The 21433-nt window shown below is 47.7% G+C and overlaps 1 protein-coding gene across 1 annotated transcript in view; it reads right to left on the reverse strand.

The window, feature by feature from the left end:
- The window catches only part of SLIT1 (slit guidance ligand 1), a 142883-nt gene extending 121994 nt beyond the window's left edge, over positions 1 to 20889 (reverse strand). Inside the window, exons 1-2 of the mRNA XM_042907799.1 lie at positions 20729 to 20889; positions 20513 to 20584 (exon numbers count right to left, since the gene is read on the reverse strand). Of these exons, the coding sequence (XP_042763733.1) occupies positions 20513 to 20584; positions 20729 to 20889 (233 nt within the window). The remainder of the gene's footprint in view (positions 1 to 20512; positions 20585 to 20728) is intronic.
- Positions 20890 to 21433: the final 544 nt, after the last annotated feature.

Genomic DNA, 21433 nt, shown 5'->3' on the forward strand with positions numbered 1-21433 from the left:
AATATGATTTTTCACTCCTATTAGTTTTCTTTCACATTCCTTTTCTTTTCTTTCCTTTTTTTTTTTTTTTTTTTTTTCATTTCATGGGCACTGAGAGAGAAGCCAGAATACAAACTGACCATCAAATTCTCACAGCTTAAGCCCACCACCCTCTTGAGGAATCAGTCATCACAGAACCACCAGTCAAGCTCCAGCCAAGCCCCAGACCATGTCTAATTCATCCTGATATTCCTCGAGCCCAACAAGTCACTGTGCACAGCAGGCTTGTAATAAGTTTGTTGGGTGAATGAATCCATCCATCCATCCATCAAGAGAAGCTGGGTCCAGAGTCCCCACTGCCACACTGGGGAAAGTGACACTCAGAAGGAGGGCTGGCTCTCAGCCAGGCAGGAAGACTAGGGGACATCTCCAGAGCTCACGTCTCCAGGAAGGACCCCCACCATGGGACCTTGTACGTACTCAGAAACCTAACAGCAGTTGCTGCTTTGTCAACATCAACCAGGAATCTCAGTAAGGATTCGCACCCACAGCAGAGCACCGAGGAGGGGTCCCAAAGCGATGGCCCTTTAATAAAGCTCTAGACCCACACCTGGGGCAGATGCCCCCCGCCTTTCTCTTCTTTCCTAAACATTATGAAGAGCAGAGCTGGTCACGCGCATAAATAAATAGATAAAAAACACAATTTGCTATTGTGTTTCCTAATAAAAGAATACTAACGTGACCAAAAATGGTTGCTCTGTGACAGACACAGAACTAAAACCTCCATCGATGAGCCATGATTCTGGACTCTGGGATGCCCCTGGTTTTTTGGGGAACACCATAAAAGTTCAAATACCAACTGTTAAATGGCTTCCTCCAAAAGCCCCCAGGCAATAACTACCGTCCCCTTAGAGTTGACATGTCCAAATGATTCTCCTATAAACGATGGACAGAGTTATGGGGGCAGTGAATGAGAGCCCTGATGTCTGCCTCCTCTACAGCAGTGGCCTGGGACACGGGCCTTTGGCCCCCCTAGCCAGCTGGTGACTCCTGAGGGCCAGCCTGGGGTGCAAAGCCTCACAAGCGGGGTCTCTGCAGGGCCGCACCACCCCTCTACCACGCATGGAGAGGCAGCTCTTCCTTGGCACTCAGCCTGGGGCTCTGGCTTCTGTAGAGAACGCTCTCCCCTTCCGTGACCATCCTTCCCGAGGCCCTGCGGGCCATGAAACCCCAGCCGCCTTTACCCCTTGCAGCCATCCCTCACCCTGGCCTCGTCCCTGGGAGCGGGAATATCTCTGGCGTTGGCACCGGGGAGGGTGAAAGAGTGGCCCCTGTCTCCCTGCCAAAAGGGATGTCACCCCACCAGAATTTATGTGCCAGCTTTCCTTGTACCAGCTTTTCCCAGGTTACCTCCCCACCCATTACTACCCCATTAGTTGCCATGTGCTTTCCCCTCACTGTCACCAGCCCACACTGCCTCTTTGTTAGCCCAGGGCTCTCAGGCCGGCCCCTCCCCAGCCAGGGGCCGAGCTTGCACTCGCACTGTGAAATATTTCCTCCCTTGCTCCTGGGTCCCTCCCCCGCCTCCTCCCCACAGCCTTTAGTAAAACAAACCCACCAAAGGGCATTCTTGCTCTGTTTGCACAGCACGAGTGGGGCCCCGAGTTGCCTGGCGCCCCTCATCCTCCATGAACACACTTCCCCTCCTTATTGGTATTCAGTCAATACCTTCCTTTCCTGACCCTTCCCTGCTTGGCCCCTGAGATCCGCTGACAGAAGGGCCTTTGTTGAAGGAGCAGAGGGTGCAAACACCAGGGCTCTGAAGACAACACATGGACTTCAAAGGGGGAAATGAGTCACTGCTCATCAAACTGGGTGGGGGGCCGGCTCCCCGAAGCACCTCCAGGACCAGACTCTTCCTGAGGACAAACCTTCCGTGTCTTCTCACAGACCAACACCATTTCCAGAGCTATTTGTAGGTTTTCATTGTTCCAACTCTGACTACAAAACATGGGCCAGAACCCGAGGTCTGGTAAATATTTTGTTACACAATTCGCTGGAAGCACTTTGCTGTAAAGGATGGCTTGCAGCACAGAGGCTCGGGCTAGGGGCCTTCCAGGTTCCCACCATCTGCCAGTTTCGTGTGCCTGCAAGCTGATTACCCACCCAAACACCATTCAGAGCAGGAATCTCATCTGCTTACTGTGGTCGGACAGCTCTCTATGGAAAAGCATCCGAGGCCACCAAACCCAGGGCTCCCCAGCATCTCGGCACATAGTCCCAGAAGATAACGAATCCGCTCCCCCTTGAACTCTTCCGTGGATAAGCCAAACAGCAGAGCAGCCCTCCCCTCTGCAGCCAGCTCTCCAGGAAGCCTGCCTCATACAGAACAAAATCCACTTCCCCACCTTCCACCCACTGTACCCAGTTCTGCTTCTGGAACAAATCAGCTCCCTTGTTCTCATGACAGCCCTTCACGTAGATTTGAAAATTGCTCTCAGAGTTCCTCTACATTTGTGCTCATCACACCAAATAGCCCCAGGCCCCTTGACCATATCTCACATGAAATGTTTTCCAGATTCTCTCAATGTTAGCCACCCTCCTCCACAGCACATTTAGTGTTCTCACCACAGCTGCCCACAACAAAGTACAGATTCGGGTACTGAGCACTGTTCTCTGTATGTGCTCAAATCAGCACAGACAGAAACAGGCCTATCCCCTCCCCTGGAGAGGACACCTTGCCTCCATTAATTCAGCCTCTGACTACATTGCTCTGTCAGCCACCTTACCACCCTCAATTCATTCTCAACTTGAAATCACAGGCCCTTTTCCTAACAAGTGCCCCAAACCAGGTCTCCTCCAATCAGAGCTTTCAAAGTCATCTTCGTATTTATCAGTATTTAATTTCACCTCATCGATTCCAGTCTAGTTCATGGAATTCTTTTTCAATCTTCCGTCACCTTGGATACAACGGCCATCCCTTTCCAGACTTGTGCCACCTATGAATCTGCTGAGCATCCCTTCTGTATGCTCATCCATTTCATTAATAAAAATGATAAACGCAGCAGGGTCCAGAGATGTTAATGACTTGTCTGTCCAAGGTGTCACAGCCAGATGGGGACAGAGCCAGATCTAGAACACAAGTGTCCTGGTTCTCAGTCTAGTGCTCATGTCTATCATCCTCTGCCAAAAAGTCCCCAGAACCCCCTCAGACTGCTCTCTCCAGCCCTCTACCACCCCCATATCCTTACTGGTCTATCCAGGGACCCTGATTATAGACAGGAAGGTCTGGTAAGGACTGGCTTTGTGGGAGGAAGATGGGGAAATTGCCCCCTACCTAAAGGATCCTTATTTGTTAAATTATATGTTTCCTGAAGCTACAGCTCTATGCTTCAAGGGGGCCTCTAAGAAACCCACCCAACAGAGCAGTAGAAACGGGACTGGGAAGATAAGGAGTTCCTGGGATCAAAGCTGCCTGAGATAAATGGGTTAGAACGAGGAAGCCTACAACGATTCTGAGGATAACCCTGAACTTTAGAAAGAATCTATACAATGGACACTTAAAGATAGCTTCAGCCCTATAGCCTCTTATAGACCAGTCTTGCATGGTCCCTTGAAGATAATGACGAGTTAAAGGATTGACCTAAACATACATCCTTTCTCTGAGTATAATTCTAGAGAGTAACACCAAGATCGCTGGGTGAATATGCCAGGAAAACAGGTCAAGTTTAGTATGAGAATTCCTAATGATCAGATCTCACCACAAGACCAGTTGTCCTGTGAACTCCCCATCACCAAAGTGTTTAAGCAGAGGCTGGAGCAAATTACTTTTGTCCTATTTGAATCCAAAGATCCAAGTTTCTGTAGCCTGTTTCCTGCTGTGACAGATCCCTTGTGCTACAAAGTAAAAAGCCATCACCGGACTCCAAATAGCAAAATAATTTTGAAAAAGAACAAAGTTCGGGGCGCCTGGGTGGCTCAGTCGGTTAAGCGTCTGACTTCGGCTCAGGTCATGATCTCGCGGTCTGTGAGTTCGAGCCCCACGTCAGGCTCTGTGCTGACAGCTCAGAGCCTGGAGCCTGTTTCAGATTCTTTGTCTCCCTCTCTCTGACCCTCCCCCATTCATGCTCTGTCTCTCCCTGTCTCAAAAATAAATAAAACATTAAAAAAAAAAATTAAAAAAAAAAAAGAACAAAGTTGAAGAACTCATACTTCTTGATTTCAAAACATATCACAAAGCCACAGTAATCAAAGCAGTGTGATATTAGCATTAAGACAGGTACACAGACCAAAGGAATAGGATGGAGAGTCCAGAAATAAACCGTCAGCTGCATGGTCAAATGATCTTCAACAAGGGGGCCAAGACCATTCAATGGGGAAAGGACAGTCCCTTCATCAAATGGTATTTAGAAAACTGGACAGCCACATGCAAAAGAGTGAAGTCAGACACTTAGCTTTTCCTACATATAAAAATTAACTCAAAATGGATCAAAGGCTTAAATGTAAGACCTAAAACTATAAAAGTCCTGGGGGTGGGGGTAGGGGGAAACAGGGGAAAAGTTTCCTGAGATTAGACATGAAAAGGATTTCTTCAATTTGACACCAAAAGCACAGGCAACAAAGGCAAAAATAGACAAACAGGACTACATCAAACTTAAAAACTTCTGTGTACGTAAGGACACAATCAGTTGTGAGAAAAGACACATGGAATGGGAGAAAATATTTGTAAATCATATATCTGATAAAGGGTTAAATACCCAGATTACAGAAAGATGCTTCTCCAGCAATGACATACAAATGGCCAGCAAGCATATGGAAAGATAATCAACATCATTAGTCATCAGCAAAATGAAAATCAAACCCACAATGATATATCTTCTCACACCCATTAGAATGGCAACTATTCAAAAACAAAAACAAAAACAAAAAGCCCAGAAAATAACAAGTGTTGGCAAACTGGTGCAGCCACTATAGAAAACAGTATGGAGGTTCCTCAAACAACTAAAAATAGAACTACCCTATGGGCCAGAAATTGCACTACTAGGCATTTACCTAAGGGATACAAGTGTGCTGTTTCGAAGGGACACATGAACCCCCATGTTTATAGCAGCGCTATCAACAATAGCCAAAGTATGGAAAGAGCCCAAATGTCCATCGATGGATGAATGGATAAAGAAAATGTGGTATATATATGCAATGGAGTATTACTCGGCAATCAAAAAGAATGCAGTCTTGCCATTTGCAACTACATGGATGCAACTGGAGGGTATTATGCTAAGTGAAGTTAGTCAGAAAAAGACAAAAAGCATATGACTTCACTCATAGGAGGACTTCAAGAGACAAAACAGATGGACATAAGGGAAGGGAAACAAAAATCATATAAAAACAGGGAGGGGGAAAAAACAGAAAAGACTCTTAAATATGGAGAACAAACAGAGGGTTACGGGAGGGGTTGTGGGGGGGGATGGGCTAAATGGGTAAGGGGCATTAAGGAATCTACTCCTGAAATCATCGTTGCACTATATGCTAACTAATTTGGATGTAAATTTAAAAAAATAAAATAAAATAAAGTAAAATAAATTTTTTAAGTGAAAATAGAACTACCCTGAAATCCAACAATCCCATTTCTGGGATATACTCAAAAGAATTGAAAGCAGGGTCTCAAAGAGGTATTTGTGCACCCACGTTCATAGCTGCACCATTAACAACAGCCGAGGGTGGGAGCAATCCAAGTGTCCATCAGCACACGAGTAGATAAACAAGATGTGATATATACATGTGATGGAATATTATTCAGCCTTAACAAGTTAGGAAATCCTGTCACATGCTGCAATGTGGACATAATGCCAAGTGAAATAACCCTAGGAGCGATGAGGAGTTGTTTAACGGGTATAGAGTTTCAGATTTGAAAGATGAAAAAGTTCTGGAGCTCTGTTTCATAACAACATAAACATACTTAACACTGTTGAAAGGTACACGTGAAAAAGATGGTAACCTTTATGTTATGTGTTTTCAGTCACAGTCTTTTTTTAAAAGCTGTGTCTGATAAGAGGCAGGACAGTGTGGAACTGGGAAGGGCCAATGGAGCCTGGATTTCGATGAAGCAGAACCGAGCTACAGATACATCAGTGAAAGCTGAGGAGTCTTTTGGAATACTGATACCAATCCTCTACTCACATGTGACAACCTCTACCTCCCCTGTGGACTTCTGATACCAAGTTGACCTCAAGTCCCAAAGTAATAAAACCATGCGTGTGTTCTAGGAAACCTTCTGATGCTAAGAGGCTCAACATTATTAAAGTTAAGATCAGATTAAGCAGAGATCGATACCGGTCAAGAATTAACGACAAAGGTAACGCAGAGTCCAGCTGTTTATTTCCTTAAATCCTGCACTATAATAGATCACAAATTCAAATATAAGTTATAATTCATGTTAATAGTCACACCAAGTTAATCTACTAAAGAGCTCTACATTATAGTCAACTCCCGGGGAATGCATTCAGAGAAAGCGGCTGCAGAAATCCTTCTTCCGTTTGTATGAAGTCACTATCTCATTTCCAGTCTATAAAACCAAGAAAAGAGTCTGCATGGGTAAAACTCTCAGGTGACAAGCTGCCTGCCAAATGCAGAGTGAGCTGCGGCAAGAGGCGGCAGGAGGTAAGTAACTCTGGCCACACAAAGAAGACAGCGTCTCTTTGAGCAGGCCCCACACTGAGCCAAGGAGACAGGCAAAAAGGCAATCCGGACCCTCACACCAGGCCTCGCCTGCAACCTCCCGCCGGGGCCATGAGGAAAGGGGAGCCAGAGAAGCCCACAAGCCTGGGGCAACCCACAAAGACTTCTAGAATGGCAGCTTGTCCTCTACGTCCAAGTAATACGGCTGGACGGAGCATGCCTGCCCACCCTCTCCACTGCTTTCAGGATGATGGTTTGGGTGACGATGGTATTCACAGCAGTTGAACTGGGTGGTCTGTAGAAATCACCCCTGACTCTCACAACATCCCCCACCACATTTTACAGATGATGAGATAGACTCAGAGAGTTTAAGTAACTGGCCCAGAGCCCTACAGCTAATCACTACCAATGATCATGGGAGGAAAAGCGAGGACTCAATGCCCACGAGGCTAACTATAACCTGGAAGAGCTGGTCATGCTTCCCAAAGGTGCACTTCTTTGGAGGGCTTCTGGAGCTCCGATGGTGTGTGCCCGTAACTCCAAAACCCCGGGCAGGGAGGACCTAGGCCATGCTTCTGGTCACTAAGGTTTACTGTCCTCTAAAGGGAAGACAAGATGCAGAATACAGAATAATGCCCCCCAGAGATGCCCTTGTCCTAATCCCCTGGGACCTGTGAATGTTACCTTACGTGGAAAAAGGGGTTTGACAGACGTGGTTATGTTACAAATCTTGACACGGGGATGCTATCCTGGATTATCCAGGTGGAACCAGTATAATCACAAGGGACCTTATGAGGGAAAGGAGGAGGCAGGAGAGACAGGAGATGTGACAGCTGACACAGAAGTCGGAGAGGGGCAGGTGGATGGCTCAGTCGGTTAGGCATCTGATTCTTGATTCAGAGTCATGACCTCATGATTCATGAGTCTGAGCCCCTATTGGGCTCCACACTGACAGCGTAGAGCCTGCTTGGGACTCTCTCTCTCTTTGCCCTTCCCCTGCTTGTACACTCTCTCTCTCAAAATAAATAAATAAACTTTAAAAAAAGAAGAAGTTGGAGAGAATGATATAGCCACAGGCCAAGAAATGTGATTGACCTCTAAAAGCTGGAAAAGAAAAGTAAGATTCTCCCCTGAGCCTCCAGAAGAAACACAAGTCTGCCGACACCTGGATTTTAGCCTCATGAGACCCATTTCAGACTTCTGACCTCCAGAGCTGTAGGATAACACATCTGTGTTGTTTTAAGCCACTGAGTTTGTGATCATTTGTCCCAGCAGCAGGAGGAAACAAATACAGACCGTAAGGCTACAGCTGCCAGCAGCTGTGCCCACATCCCCACACGGAGTCCCAGCCAGGTGAGGAAAATCCAGCCAGTCAGTGTCCTTAAAGGCAAAAATGGTTCCAGATCCATTAAACTGACAGGCAGGGTGCATGGGTGGCTCAGTCAGTTAAGCATCTGGTTCTTGATTTTGGCTCAGGTCATGATTTCATGGTTTGTGGGATCGAGCCCCACGTCAGGCTCAGCGCTGACAGTGCAGAGCCTGCTTGGGATGCTCTGTCTCCCTCTCTCTCTCTCTGCCCCTTCTCTCACTTGCTCTCTCTCTCTCTCTGTCTCTCTCAAAATAAACAAACAATTTTTAAAAAGACTTAAAAAAACTGACCAAGCAGTATGGGGAAATGGAGTACATGCTCTTTACCAGCTCAGGGGAGTCAGCAAACTTTAGCCCATCTCAAGTTGCCTCTTTAAGATGTGAAAAAATATACCATATACCAACTCCAAGAGTTTTTCTAAGAAGTTTTTTGCAAAGTGTTAAGTGGTCTAAGAATATACGGTGTTAATTTTATGGTGCCTATTTTTCATAAAAGACAAGCATTTCCTTTCAGGTTAGTGCCCATCTTTTTACAAGGGCTGGTCAGGAACAGTTCTGCTCTGAGAAATCCAACCCCTCCCTCCCTAGCCAGAGTCCAGTCTCTTACCCAGAGTCCACATGAGGGTTGGCTCATGCCAGGTCACTTGTCAGGTAGAGACTTGCATCTCTTTAGCAAAGGTCTGGAGCCCACAGAATTATGAGGGAAAAGAGCCAGATTTGGGAGAGACTTGGGATGGGTTTATCAGCTCCCTACCTCTTCTTTACCCACCCCACTCCAAGGCTCCCGACAAGAGCAGGAGACCAGAGCTGTCCTGCGACAAAGACTGAGTTTCTGCCAAGAAGCTCCATCCATATTAACACTGGGGCCAAACCAGCCAGGCGTTCCTTGCCCTACAACATGGGGATGGGAGGTCGGGTGCAGGAACGGGTCCAAATGTGTAAGGCAATGGTTCCCAGCCACTTCACCAAAAGAGTGCCCTTTGATCACACTCCCCAAACATTTGAAAAGTATGGGCCATTAAAATATCTCTATTAATAATATATCTTCCCATATTTTTTTAAAATTTTATTTGAGAGAGAGAGAACACAAGTGAGGGAGACAGACAGAGGGAAAGAGAAAGGAGAATCCCAAACGGGCTCCATGCTCAACGTGAGCCAGACCCAGGGCTCAATCCCATGACCCCAAGATCATGACCTGAGCTGAAATCAAGAGTCAGACACTCAACCAAATGAACCACCCAGGAGCACCTATCTTTCCAAATTTTTATTATTAATCAAGAGCCAATTAATCAACTGCCAGTCAGGGCTTCTCTTTAGCAGAAGATGGCCAGTGCTACACCAAATGCTGCCCACACTGCAAAGAGCTTAAAGGAACCCCTGGTTTCTTCTTTGAGCTTCTCAAGACCTGTGGACACCTGGCCGGAATCCCAAGTAAGAAACAGAACCACTTAAGCCACAGAATTAAGTATGGGGAGGGTCTCATCAGGAGATGCAGGGTCCTGGCCCATCCTAATAAAAAATGGAGTCAGTCAAACCCTGCCATGCATCCCCTGGGTTCAGCCTCTTTCCGATTCATGTCTGTCTCCACCAGCTAAAAGGTCCATGTTTCCTTCTTGATCTTGATTACCTCCTGTCTCAAGTTTTCATGGCCTCCCAGGCATGAGAGGCAGCAGGGGCTCCCTAGAACTACCTTCCACACCCCATTTCAAGCAGAGGGGTATGCCTGCCTGCTTCTACAGAGACTCCATTTAGCCCACCCTCAATAGATTTTACTTCTACAAGCCATCAGTCCTTGAACAACTAGCTTCATATTTCTGAGCCACAGGTCAAAGTCAACCACAGGTCAAGTAGAACAGGGGTCAGTGGGCAAGTGCTGAGTCCATCAAATCCATGAAGCTGGGGCCTGACACACAAGCTCAAAGCCCCAAGCCCAGAAATTACAGAAGGGAGGGAGGAAGTCCTGGGCTCCTCACGAAGAGCAGAAGCTGTTCACTCTCCTCCCACAGGCTTCGGGACAATGCCCACCACCTGAAAGACACAGCTTACCGGCCCTGCTAAGCCCACTCGTGCTGGGGAAATGAGGATGGGTAGCCTGATCACTGCCTCATCTGGTAGGAGAAGCAGGAAAAGGAGTCATGAAGAACGTCGGGGGCTCGGACAGAGATACAAGCAACTGTACCTGATGGAAACAAAATGCGGTCTAGCCACACATGGGGATACGACTCAGTCGTAAGAAAGAACGAGACTTGGATGGACCTTAAAAACACCACGCTAAGTGAAGTAAGACAGTCCCAGAAGCCAAATATTGTATGACTCCACATGTATGACACACTAAGAATCGGTGAATTCCTAGGGATGGAAAGTAAAAGGGAGGCCACCAGAGCTGGGAGAGAGGCAGGAATGGGGAGTTATTGTTTAATGGGTGCCGAGCTTCTGCTGGGCACGATGACGAAGTTTGGGGCACTGACAATAGTGATGGCTGCCTGACATGTGTGTGCAGTTAATGCCACTGAACTGCACACTTACAAGTGGTTACAGTGATAACTATGTTTATTTTAATACACACACACACACACACACACACACACACACACACACACATTTCAGGCCAGCCAAGGATAGACATACACTCATCCGTCCTCATGTCATGGGATGGAGACCCACAAGAGGGGAGGGGGCTCTGGTTGAGGGAGTGGTGTATTCAGGAAAGATGACTTTTACTCTCTGCTCAGTCACTCTGCTCGTAAGTACCCTCTGTGGCCCCCTCTGCCCATCATCCATTCCAGACTCCTCGTTCTAGGAAACAGAGACCGTCTATACCTTCTGGGCCGAGATCCACACAACACTCTAGAATTGTGGGGCCCCTGCTCATAGGACAACTGCACCCTCTCCATCCACCCGTGTCTCCCACATCCTTCAACACCTGACTCGAAACTTCTCACCTTCCCAGAAGACTCCTGAGCAATCTCTTTCCTCTTCCTGTTTCTCTATTTTTTATCATGAAAGGCAGTATAGCAGAGAGGGTTAGAGCCTGACCTGAATTCAAAGCCTGGATTTGCCAACAAATACCCGTGTGACCAATGACTTCACCCCTCCATGCCTCAATTCTCCCCACTGTAAAACAGGATAATAAGTGCATAGGACTGTTAACAATTAAAATGAGAAAATCCACATAAAGTGTTTGGTGCATAGGTGCTTAACAAATGGTAATTACAATTATTCTAACAATTATATATAGCTTTGGTATTAAACTGCATTTTTTGAAAATATTTGAATGATAGCTCAAGCATTTTTAAATGTCTTAATTTAAAAAAAAAAAATCCCTATCTCTTACTTTTCTTTAATGGCAGCATAAAATTATTTATATAATTTCTGAAATGGCTTTAAAAAAAATCCTCCCTCCCCTAAAAGTTATTCATAATTGCTCCCCTCCTATGTGTACTCCTCTCTGTTCAGAATCTTCTTGATGCTTATGAATTCAGTTTGTCCCATACTGATTTTTGTAATGCTGTAGGAGAGGACTTTTCATTCCTTTGAGCCACAAAACGTCCCCAGCAGAGCGCTCTGCCTTTGCTGGGCTTTCTCCTGGGGGGCGACCTGTCCACTGCTCTTCCCTCCAGCCCTCCCCCAGGCGCTGGCCAGCTGCATTTGTGAAGGCCCATGTGGTTCTGAGGCAGCAGGGTCAGAGCCAGGGGCCAGTGCTGTGTTTAGGACATTCAACCATGCTGGGCGCATCAGCCCTCTCTGGCACTCAGGATGTCAATCTCGGGCTGGCTGCCCTCTGCTGCAGAGGCTCCCGGCCAGCCCAGTGGGACGCTTGCCTTTTTCACTTGAGCCTTGACAGCAGGCACAGATGTAATGATTGGAAAGCACTTTGAGAATTCAGAGTGCTCTGTAATTGCTAACTCATAATCCCCAAATTGTTCTCTGTGTGGCTGCAGGAGGTAAAGCGTCTGCCCTTGGGAGGGTCTTTGTTAGCGTGGCTCCCACACCAGAACCAGGCCGGGCAGAGGCAAAGGGGGGTTCTGATCGTAGAGGGGTACCTATCTAAGACTCATCAAAGTGTGCTGAGAGGAAGGCTTCTCAAAGTGTGAACCAGATAAGGAGGGGCTTGATAATAATTCAGATTCTTGGGCCCCCTCACATCTACAGACTCGGGATCTCTGATGATAATGCTCTGATGATAATCTGCATTTTAATAAACTCCCCTAGACAACTCTCATTCACACTAATTAGAGTACTAATGGTTTAGAGGTAGAGTACTAATGGTTTGGGTCAGAAGGACCTGGATTTGAGTCAGCTATGATCCCTATTGCCAGAGCTCAGCAAGTGACCTGACACTAGACCCACAAGATCTAGGTATTCCGGAAAAGAAAAAGAAAAAAAAAAAACAATTTTTTTTAAGAGTTTCAAGGTCAAATCAGTTTGGCCAATGCAACACACCACACGTCCCCCAGGGGATTTATAATGCACATAAGCAGATTAAAGGGGCTGACCCAGTACTTCCCAAACTGTCTAACCAAGGAAGTTTCTTTCCATCATTACTGCCAGAAACATCTCACAGACTTAATATCTCATGAGACAAAGCTCATGAAGGTCCTTCCTGGGAAAAGTGAAGTCTAGGGAGTAAAGGAATAGAATCTTAAGGCAGCGGTTCTGGCAAGAAGGAGGCCCTAGCCAGTGTGGGGCAGCCACAGCAGCCCCATCCCTCATGCACCAGGGTCCTTGGCGGCAAGGCTGGTTCAGTCCCGCAGATCTGCTGCCCAGAGTGGACGTGTCACAACGGCGAGGTCACCTTCCTGTTTCGGGTAATTTCCCTTGGAGGCAAGACAGATCCATTTTTAACAGCTCTTCATTTCAGCAGAGAATGCCCTCCTGCCTCTGATGGGGGCTGGGGACCAGGACTGGAAGGGAGGCTTTGTTCTTCTGACCAGTGCTGACAGTTTAATTAAACCCAGCTCCAGACGGGGTCGGCAGGGTCAGGCATTCTTCAACAGGGCTCCTGCAGAATATCACATCCACGCCTCTCCAGCCACCAGGGCTCTGTTAATGAGCTATCCTGGTCCTTACAGCAGGGATATAAATAAGGGGAAATAAATGCCCTGGGCTGCCCTTAATCACCCATCCCCACCCCTTCCAGGTCCAGCAGAGACACAAAAGGTTGATCTTGTCCGGAGACATATTAGTTGCAAGGCTAAAAAGAAGCCCAGAGTAACTGGGTTTCCAGAAGTGGCTTCTGGGTGAACAAGAAAAGCAAGCAGCGAGAGGGGGTATTGTAAGGCAGCACAGCGGACCCCTCCCTGAATCTGGAAGGACAGAGGCACAGAGACTGACACCCACTGTGCTCCACACCCAAACACGAATGGAGAGTGAGTTTTGCTGATGTAAGAGGAGCCGTCTGGCTCAAACAGGTCTGACCCCTGTGTGCATCCATGAAACATCTCCACATTCTCTAGTGATTGACTGTCAGGTGAGGAAGCTAACCCCAAATCCAGGTAACCTGCTACCAGGGTATAACCACCTTGGCAAGAGACAGGGCTCCAGCTAGTGAAGCATCTGCCTCTACCCACTCCGTCCTGCTGTTGGTCAGAGGCTGGCAGATTGCTCTCAAAAAGCAGTGATGACAGACCCTCCCCTCCTGGAGAGACAGTGCCTACCCATCTGTCTACACAGCCCACTGCAAGTGTCCTCAGCGCTGAGGACAGCACTTGGCCTACAGGAGGCCCTGGGTAACTGTTGGATGAATGGGTGGGCGGGTGGATGGGTAGGTTTATGGGTGGATTGGTAGACAGGGAAGTAGAAGGAGAATGAGTGGGGGGCTGGATGGGGAGGATTGATGGGTAAATGAATGGAAGAGCGGATGGGCAGGCAGATGGATTAGGCGGGTGGAAGTGTGTTCGGTGGGCGGAGATGGGAGGATGGGAGCTATGGTACAGGGTACAGAGACAGATGGGCAGATGGGTAAGTTGACTGGTGAGTCGGTAGATAGGTAAGCTGGAGTGCATCAAGTCAGAGGTGGATAGGGGGCAGGTATATGACAGGTTGATGGGGCTGAGGGGATAGGTAGGTGGTGGGAAGATGGGTAGGTAGATAGGTGCAGGAGGTGAATGGGTGGTAAGTAGGAGGTGGATGGGTAAGGGGCGGTGGAAGGATGATATGCAAGGATGAGCTGTAGCATCAGAGAGACCAGGGTTCAAATTTGGCTCAGCCCCTTGGGCAGGTCACAAACCCTCTGAGCTTGCATTCCTTCATCTGTAAAATGGGGGAAATGCCGACACCAGAGATGTTCTGATGATGAAATCAGATAATGTTTGTGGGTTGCCCCCCTGATCCTGGCCCAGAATAACCTTCCATTTGTTCTAACCATTGCTGTAACAACTGCGGTCCCTGAGACCTCCTGTTGAGACACCCCAGCCTCTGCCTGCAGAGCCCTTCTGCTGGCGAGCACACCTCCGTGGCTCCCTCCGTGGCCCCTAGGGGTGCCTCCATAGGTGCACCTCGTGAAAAACAGCCTCTCGTGAAAAAAAAAAAAGTTAAACCTGCTGGGGGAGGTCCCTGCAAAGCAAGAGGATGGCTCTGCGTTAAGACAGATGAGGATAAATCACCAGCAGAGGACAAAGGCTCAAGTGTAGGGTCAACTTAGAGGCTGTAGTGCCACCTCCAAAGCAATCCCTACGTAGAATCGCCTAGCATTTCCTGAGCATCTATTACAGGCCACAAAGTTTACAGCTGACACGAGAGTGGGTTACACCTTTCTCCAATCCCCACAACAGCCTGTGAGGTAGACGGTATTATCTTTATCTGATAAAAGAGCAAAACGGTGCTCGATGGGGTTACAGGAAGTCCTCCAACATCACATACCTAGCACTCACTGTAACTCAGACCACAGAAGCTTGCCATCGTTTATACAAGCTGGGAGGTCTCCTACCATAGAAATTACACATGCTTCTTTTCAGAATATCTGGGAAATAAATAGAGAAAAGGAAAAAAGTCGCCCAGAGACCACCCCTGTTGGCAGTTTGCAGTCCGTTTCTGTGCTTTCTTTAGAGTGATTTCTTTAGTGGTTACATTGTCAGTACAATTTTGCATCCTGACTTTTGATAACACAAACATGTATCTGCATTGCTTTACATAAAGACCACTTTTGGTGATATAAATATCTCATCAAATAGATACACCAGAATTTGTTTAACTGCTCCCTCAACACTGGACACTTTGGTTATTTCTATATTCAACATTCTATATTTCAATAGAGGAATATTCTGTATTTCAAATTCTAATTAACGCTGCAGTGAACATGTTTGCACCCATGTATTATTATTTCCTTGGGCTCGATCCCCAAATGTGAGCTTCAGGACCTTCAAAGGCCCGGTGTCTAATTCCAACCCGATCACCTCACTGCCCTGTGGTCCAAGCCAAGTCACCGCCTGGGCCTCAGGTCCCGTGGTAAGGAACGAGATGGACAGACCAACCCAACTCAGGGGGAGATATTACTGAAGAATAGCCAGGAACAGGAACCCTGCAGCCACGTCAACAACATCAACATAACGTGGGCTGTAGCATCAAAGTGCGCCAGTCACTTTGTGACCACACCTTACCCTACGTATTTGGTCTCTCTCAAACCTGTTTTCATGCCTAGTTAGCATAATGGCCTCTGCTGAAAGTCCATGATTTGCTCCCGGTGAAAAGGATTAGCAATGGATCCCTTAAAGCAGAGGGGAGGTCAACAGGTGAGAGACCAGAAACGCCAACCCCTGCCTCCCCTCTCTCCCTGGCTCTTAAGGGAATGTGGTCCCCCTCCAGGTCCTGGAGGAGGAGCGGGCTCCATGGTAAGACTACACCGGGTGATCCCACAAACCCCAACACAGCTCCTTGGCCTGGGGATGATCTCATGACCAATCATGAGGTCATGATTGAGCTCTCTAGACCAATCATGAGGTCATGAGGTGAGCCAATCAGATTCTTTCCCCAGAAATCTGGACTTAGGACCTGAGACCTGGGCATTAACTCCAAAGTCAGAAGAAGCAGGAGGGGAGTCAGCACTGTGGCTAACCAAAGTCATGGTGGAACTGAGATGTTGTCCATAAGCCCATAATAAGTAGATATTCAGAAAGAACTAGAAACACCCTTCACATCTCAGTCCTGGTCCCAGCTCTACTTCACTTCCTGTCCTGGGGAAACTAAGTCTGCTGGTTGTCCCCTTACAGTACCCACCACACCATTACCGTCACCAGCGTGCAGGAGTTTCTGTTTCTGGAGCCGAGAGTGCCCAAGTGCTGCTTGGACAGACCAAGTGGACTGGGAGAGTTAACAGAGGTGTTTTGCAATGCCAGATGTTCAAGTCAATAGACAGGGTGGAGGTGGGACAAAGAATGTTAGCAAATAAATCTCTAAGCACTTGCTCCTCACTGTTCCCTAGAACAGCAACAAAGGTAAAAAGCTCAGTGAGGCCACACGCCACAAACAACCAGATCAACCAAAGGGTTTGTTTAACCATTTCCCTCAGAATGTGTACTTTTGAGATGGCCTGAATTGGAGGGGCACCATGCTGCACTAAACCAAGTTGGGCCCAGTCATGAACTCAAGTCCTGGGCTGACCTGAGGGGGAAAATGCACAGGAGCTCTCCTCAAAGTCCTGATGGCTGGCACACCTGTGCTTACAGATGAGCTTAAGAAATATTCTAGAGGAGAGCTAGAGAAAGCAGTCCCCCTCCACCCGGGTCTGGCTATGCTCCTGGATAAGAAACATCTCCTCCCAAGAGTTAGGGACCCATTGCCTAAAAAGAAAAAGCAGCAGGCACTGGGAAAGGTTCTGGCTCTACAGCCTGGAAATATTCCCCAAAGAGCCACCAAGACTTCGATCGGGAGGGCCCATCTCCTGGAAGTCCTTCTGTTCACTGCTGACTGGCCCCTCCCCAAGGCAGCCAGCCCCAAGCCACTGGGGTAAGAACATCCGATGTTTCTGGAGGCCACTGCCTCCAGCTCCCAGCCCTATAGGGTGCCAAGAGCATGAGTGAGGCAGACTCCTGTCCCCTTCAATGGCTTTTCCACTCCTTGAATGGAGCTCCTTGTGCCAGCCTTTGGATATAAAACTCAGCTATTTAATATTTGTTAAGGCATAGAAGTGCTTTTCTCCAGTAAAACATGAAGAGCACTGGGTGGGGAGTCCAAAGGGGCTTCAGTACTGACCCTGAGGAGGTCGCTTTACCCCTCCAACTTTGACTTTTTCCTGACTTTCAACAGCAATAAAACCATGACACTCTGTTCACCTCGCAGGGTCACAGGTCTCAGACGAGACACGGGAGCGTCAGCTTCACTGCAGGGCCATTCACTCACCAACATTGTCCAGAGCACAACGGACATCGGCTGCAGGCCTGGATGCTTTACGTGCACGATCTCAGCTCAGCCTCCTGATAGCCCAACAGCGTACCGGTAAGAAAAGCAGGCCCCAGGAAGTTAGACCATCTGGCGTTATACCTTGAAAAATCCAGGACCACCTGACCCTTGATTTTCTCCTCCAGGCTACCTTCCCATTCCACCAGGGATCCAAGCTCTCTAGACACAGGCCAAGAAGGCAGCCACATGGACCACACTGTGTCACCACTGTCAGGAGGGGAGCCCATGGACGGCAGGACACGAATAAAAGGCACCAGGGCACCTGGTAAAAGGTAGACCCAAGAGTTGGAGAAAGACCCCTGTGGAGCCATCCTATCCCCTTCAGCCCCAAGAGCTGGTGGAAGGCTATGGCCAAAGATGTCAAAATATGAATAGGGTTAGAAGTAATCTCAAGCAAAAGGCGGGAAGTTTGTGAATTTAGATTCATATGAGGAGATCTTGGGTATTTTAAAATAAATGAGAGATGGAAACAACCTAAGTGTCCATCAACAGATGAATGGATAAAGATGTGATATATATATAATGGAATACTATTCAACCATGAAAAAGAATAAAATCCTGCCATTTGTAACAATATGGATGGACCTTGAGGGATTTTGCTAAGTGAGATAAACCAGAGAGAGAAAGATAAGTATTCCATGGTACCACTCATATGTTGAATCTAAAAAAAAAAAAAAAAAAAAAAAAGTCAAATTCATAGAAACAGAAAATGGCAAATGGCAAAGTGGTTTCTGGGGTGGGGGAAAATAGGAAGAGGTAGATCACAGGACACAAACTTTCAGCTATAAGATGAATAAAGGTCTGGGGTGACTGGGTGGCTCAGTGGGTTAAGCGTCCAACTCTTGATTTCAGCTCAGTTCATGATCTCACGGTTCGTGGGTTCAAGCCCCATGTCAGGCTCTGCACTGGCAGTGAGGAGCCTGCTTGGGATTCTCTCTCTCTCTCCTTCTCTCTCTCTCTCTGCCCCTCCCCGCCTTGCTCTCTAAATAAATAAATAAAATGTTTCATAACATAAGTGAGAGAGGGTCAAAGCAGGTGCCCAGAGCTCAACGGCAAGCACGCACTACACACATACTCTGAACGCTGGTCAGTGGAAGACAGTGGGTCAGGATGGCCGAGGGGAAGGGAAGCCGAGCAGACAGATAATGCTGGGAGCATGAGGGCAGACTTTTGCAAGGTGAAGAGGGCTTGGGGAAAGCAAAAAGAAAAGTACAGGAGGACACCAAGGGAAAAGATGTTCGGGATGAATTTTTGCAGAGGCGGAGCTGTGATAAGACCTGCGAGAGCCAGCTTCTAGAAAGGACAGCACAGAGAAAACAGGAGCTGCTGGAGCCAGGGCAGGGCAAGGCCAGCACCTGCCCGTGACCAGTAACAGCACAGAACTCAGGTTAAAGCACAGGTTAGGGAGATGTTAGGGCGGAGGCATCTGCTGGGAAGGACCATGCACCTTCAGCAGCTAAGTAAAGTGCCCACCGTGTATGCCCAGCCTGGAATGAAAGCACCAACCCACCAAGTGACGGGGGACTGAAGAAGGCCCGGCTCAAGCCCAGGGGTGGTGAAGACCAGCAGAAGGGGTCATCACTGAGGGTCACTACGGAGACCCTCCAGGCCAGAAGGAGGAAGAAACGGGAAATGACCATAGAGACCATTTGGACAGCTTAAAGACAAAAACTTGAAGGCAGGTTCAATGACACAGGCTAATCAAGAGCTCTGGAAATTGTGACAGACGTGGAAAGAACCGGCTGTGCTTAATCCAAACTCCAGAAGCCCAGTCACACCCATCAGCACTCAGGCAGCCCTAGGGTGCCGTCTCCCACCCAGCCCCTGCCCCTCAGTCTTGTCTAAGTCACTTGCTGCCTCTTCCTCCACCTCGGTGCTGCCTATAAACTTCTTCGGGGGAGACCAGCAGCCTCGCTTCCTCACACGGTGCTCTGCTGGCCATGCAGGTCCCAACCAGGTTGTTAATGACAACTGAAAGAACTCAAAAACCTCCCAACCTAAAATTCAAAATCCCTATAGCCCTTCCAAAATCTAACAAGAGGGGCACCTGGGTGGCTCAGCCGGTTGAATGTTCGGCTCTTGGTTTCAGCTCAAGTAACGATCCCGCTGGTTCATGAGTTCAAGTCCCCAGTCGGGCTCTATGCTGACAGCGCGGAGCCTGCTTGGGATTCTCTCTCTCTGCCTCTCCCTTGTTCACACACGCTCTCTCTCTCTCGCTCTCTCTCCCTCAAAAAATTAATAAGTAAACATTTTTAAAAATCTAACAAGAGGACACAGTTGTTGTAGATACTTATGGAAAGCAAAGTGAAGGAAAACATAAATTGTTGGAACACAGATTTGGGGCTCAAAGTTAACAAAATGTTTCTAATATGCAGATCTGTGCAATAATGCAACTGACTGTGGAGGTGGTGAACTCTCCATCATTAGAGGTAGCCAAGCAAAGACTGAAGGACCACAGGCTAAGGAGCTGCAGAAGAGATTCCTTAGATGATCTCTAAGGTCCTCTCCAACCCAGGATCCCAAAAAAGAAGCAAATGCTAGAATAAGTACAGACACATTTAGCACATCACAGAGTAGCAGAATTAGCCACTACCCTTTAAACTTGGAAGAAATACATTTACAGCAGATAAAAGTCCGACTTTATGCCATGGTTACTAAGTTTCCAGACCTCATTACCCAGATCTGAAAATATAAATAGGTCCAAGAAGGGCTTAGTTGAATGAATAAATATTCGACCCAAGGCAGGTTACCAAAGGCTGAGACAGATGCACAAAGACAGTGCTCCCTATAAAGCCTGGCATCACGGCTGACGAGAATGTCCACTCCCAGAACATTCTCACATCCACACTGTCAGAGGCAGCATATAGAACTGAATGAGTCGTGGATTCTGCAAGTGCTCACCAGACAGAAATGCCCCCACGCAGCACCTTCCTACAGAAAGGGCCTGGCTTTTGATGCCCCGTGCAACTCCTGACAGGTAAGGAGCAGGAGGTCACCGTCATGGGAAATTCTGGGTCCCCCTGACCAGACACTGCCCCTCCCACAGGGTGAGGGACTAGACCACAGACAGAGTTTTGGCCACAGTGTCACTCACAGCCTCGACAGAGCCTGGTTATTCTGGAACAGCAGTTCTGGCAAACTGTGCAGCTGGTTCCGGTTCAGTCGTCTGAAAAAGAGAAGAAAGGAAGACTCGGAAGTTGCCTAAGTGTTCCAGGAAATCCAAAGACTTTTCAGACAGCACTGGATTCAGAGTGAGAGGGCACAGGGTTCAAATTTTAACAAAGTCACTGTGTAACCCCAGGGAAATTACCTCCTCCGGGCCTCAGTTTCTTCATCTATAAAGTGGGAATTCACCATCCAACACTTGGGGAGGAGAAGCACAGAGCGCCTGTGAAAGCTCCCCACCAAGGACCCGAAGTACAGTGGGCGTCGACACCTTCCATGACTTCCTCCCTTGCTCATCATCATCATCGTTACATTTGCATGACCCTTTGTAATTTAGAAGGCACTGATTCAAATATCATCTTGGTTTTCGAGCTGAATACCTGACTACACTTGAAATGTGAGATATACCCTTATGGGGTAGGACTAGCCACAAGGTCCTGATTTTTTGTTGTTTCATCCACATTTGACTCCGTGGCAACTTAACTTTTTTTTTAGTGTTTGCTTTAGGTCTTTTTTCAAAATCAAAACAGCTTTCTCGATTTTCTAAATTATGTATGAAATCGCATGCTTAATTCTTTAAAAACTTCAAGCAATAGAAGAAAAAGTATTCAGCCACCTGCATTTTCCTCACTCAACAATTTGTGGATGTCTTTTCATGCCAAACGATAGAGAACGACCCCTTTATTTTTAATGACTGACTAGTATGCCCATCATTTCTAATTGCTCCACGGGTGGACAGACGACTCCCCGTTTTGTAAACACAGGCAGGAGTGGGAAGGCTGGTCCTGGAAGGTGGCCTGGCGGAGAAGACCCAATACAGAAAGGACCCGGACTCGTCCCAGGAAGGCAG

Source organism: Panthera leo, chromosome D2 (assembly GCF_018350215.1).
Source record: "Panthera leo isolate Ple1 chromosome D2, P.leo_Ple1_pat1.1, whole genome shotgun sequence".
NCBI lineage: Eukaryota > Metazoa > Chordata > Mammalia > Carnivora > Felidae > Panthera > Panthera leo.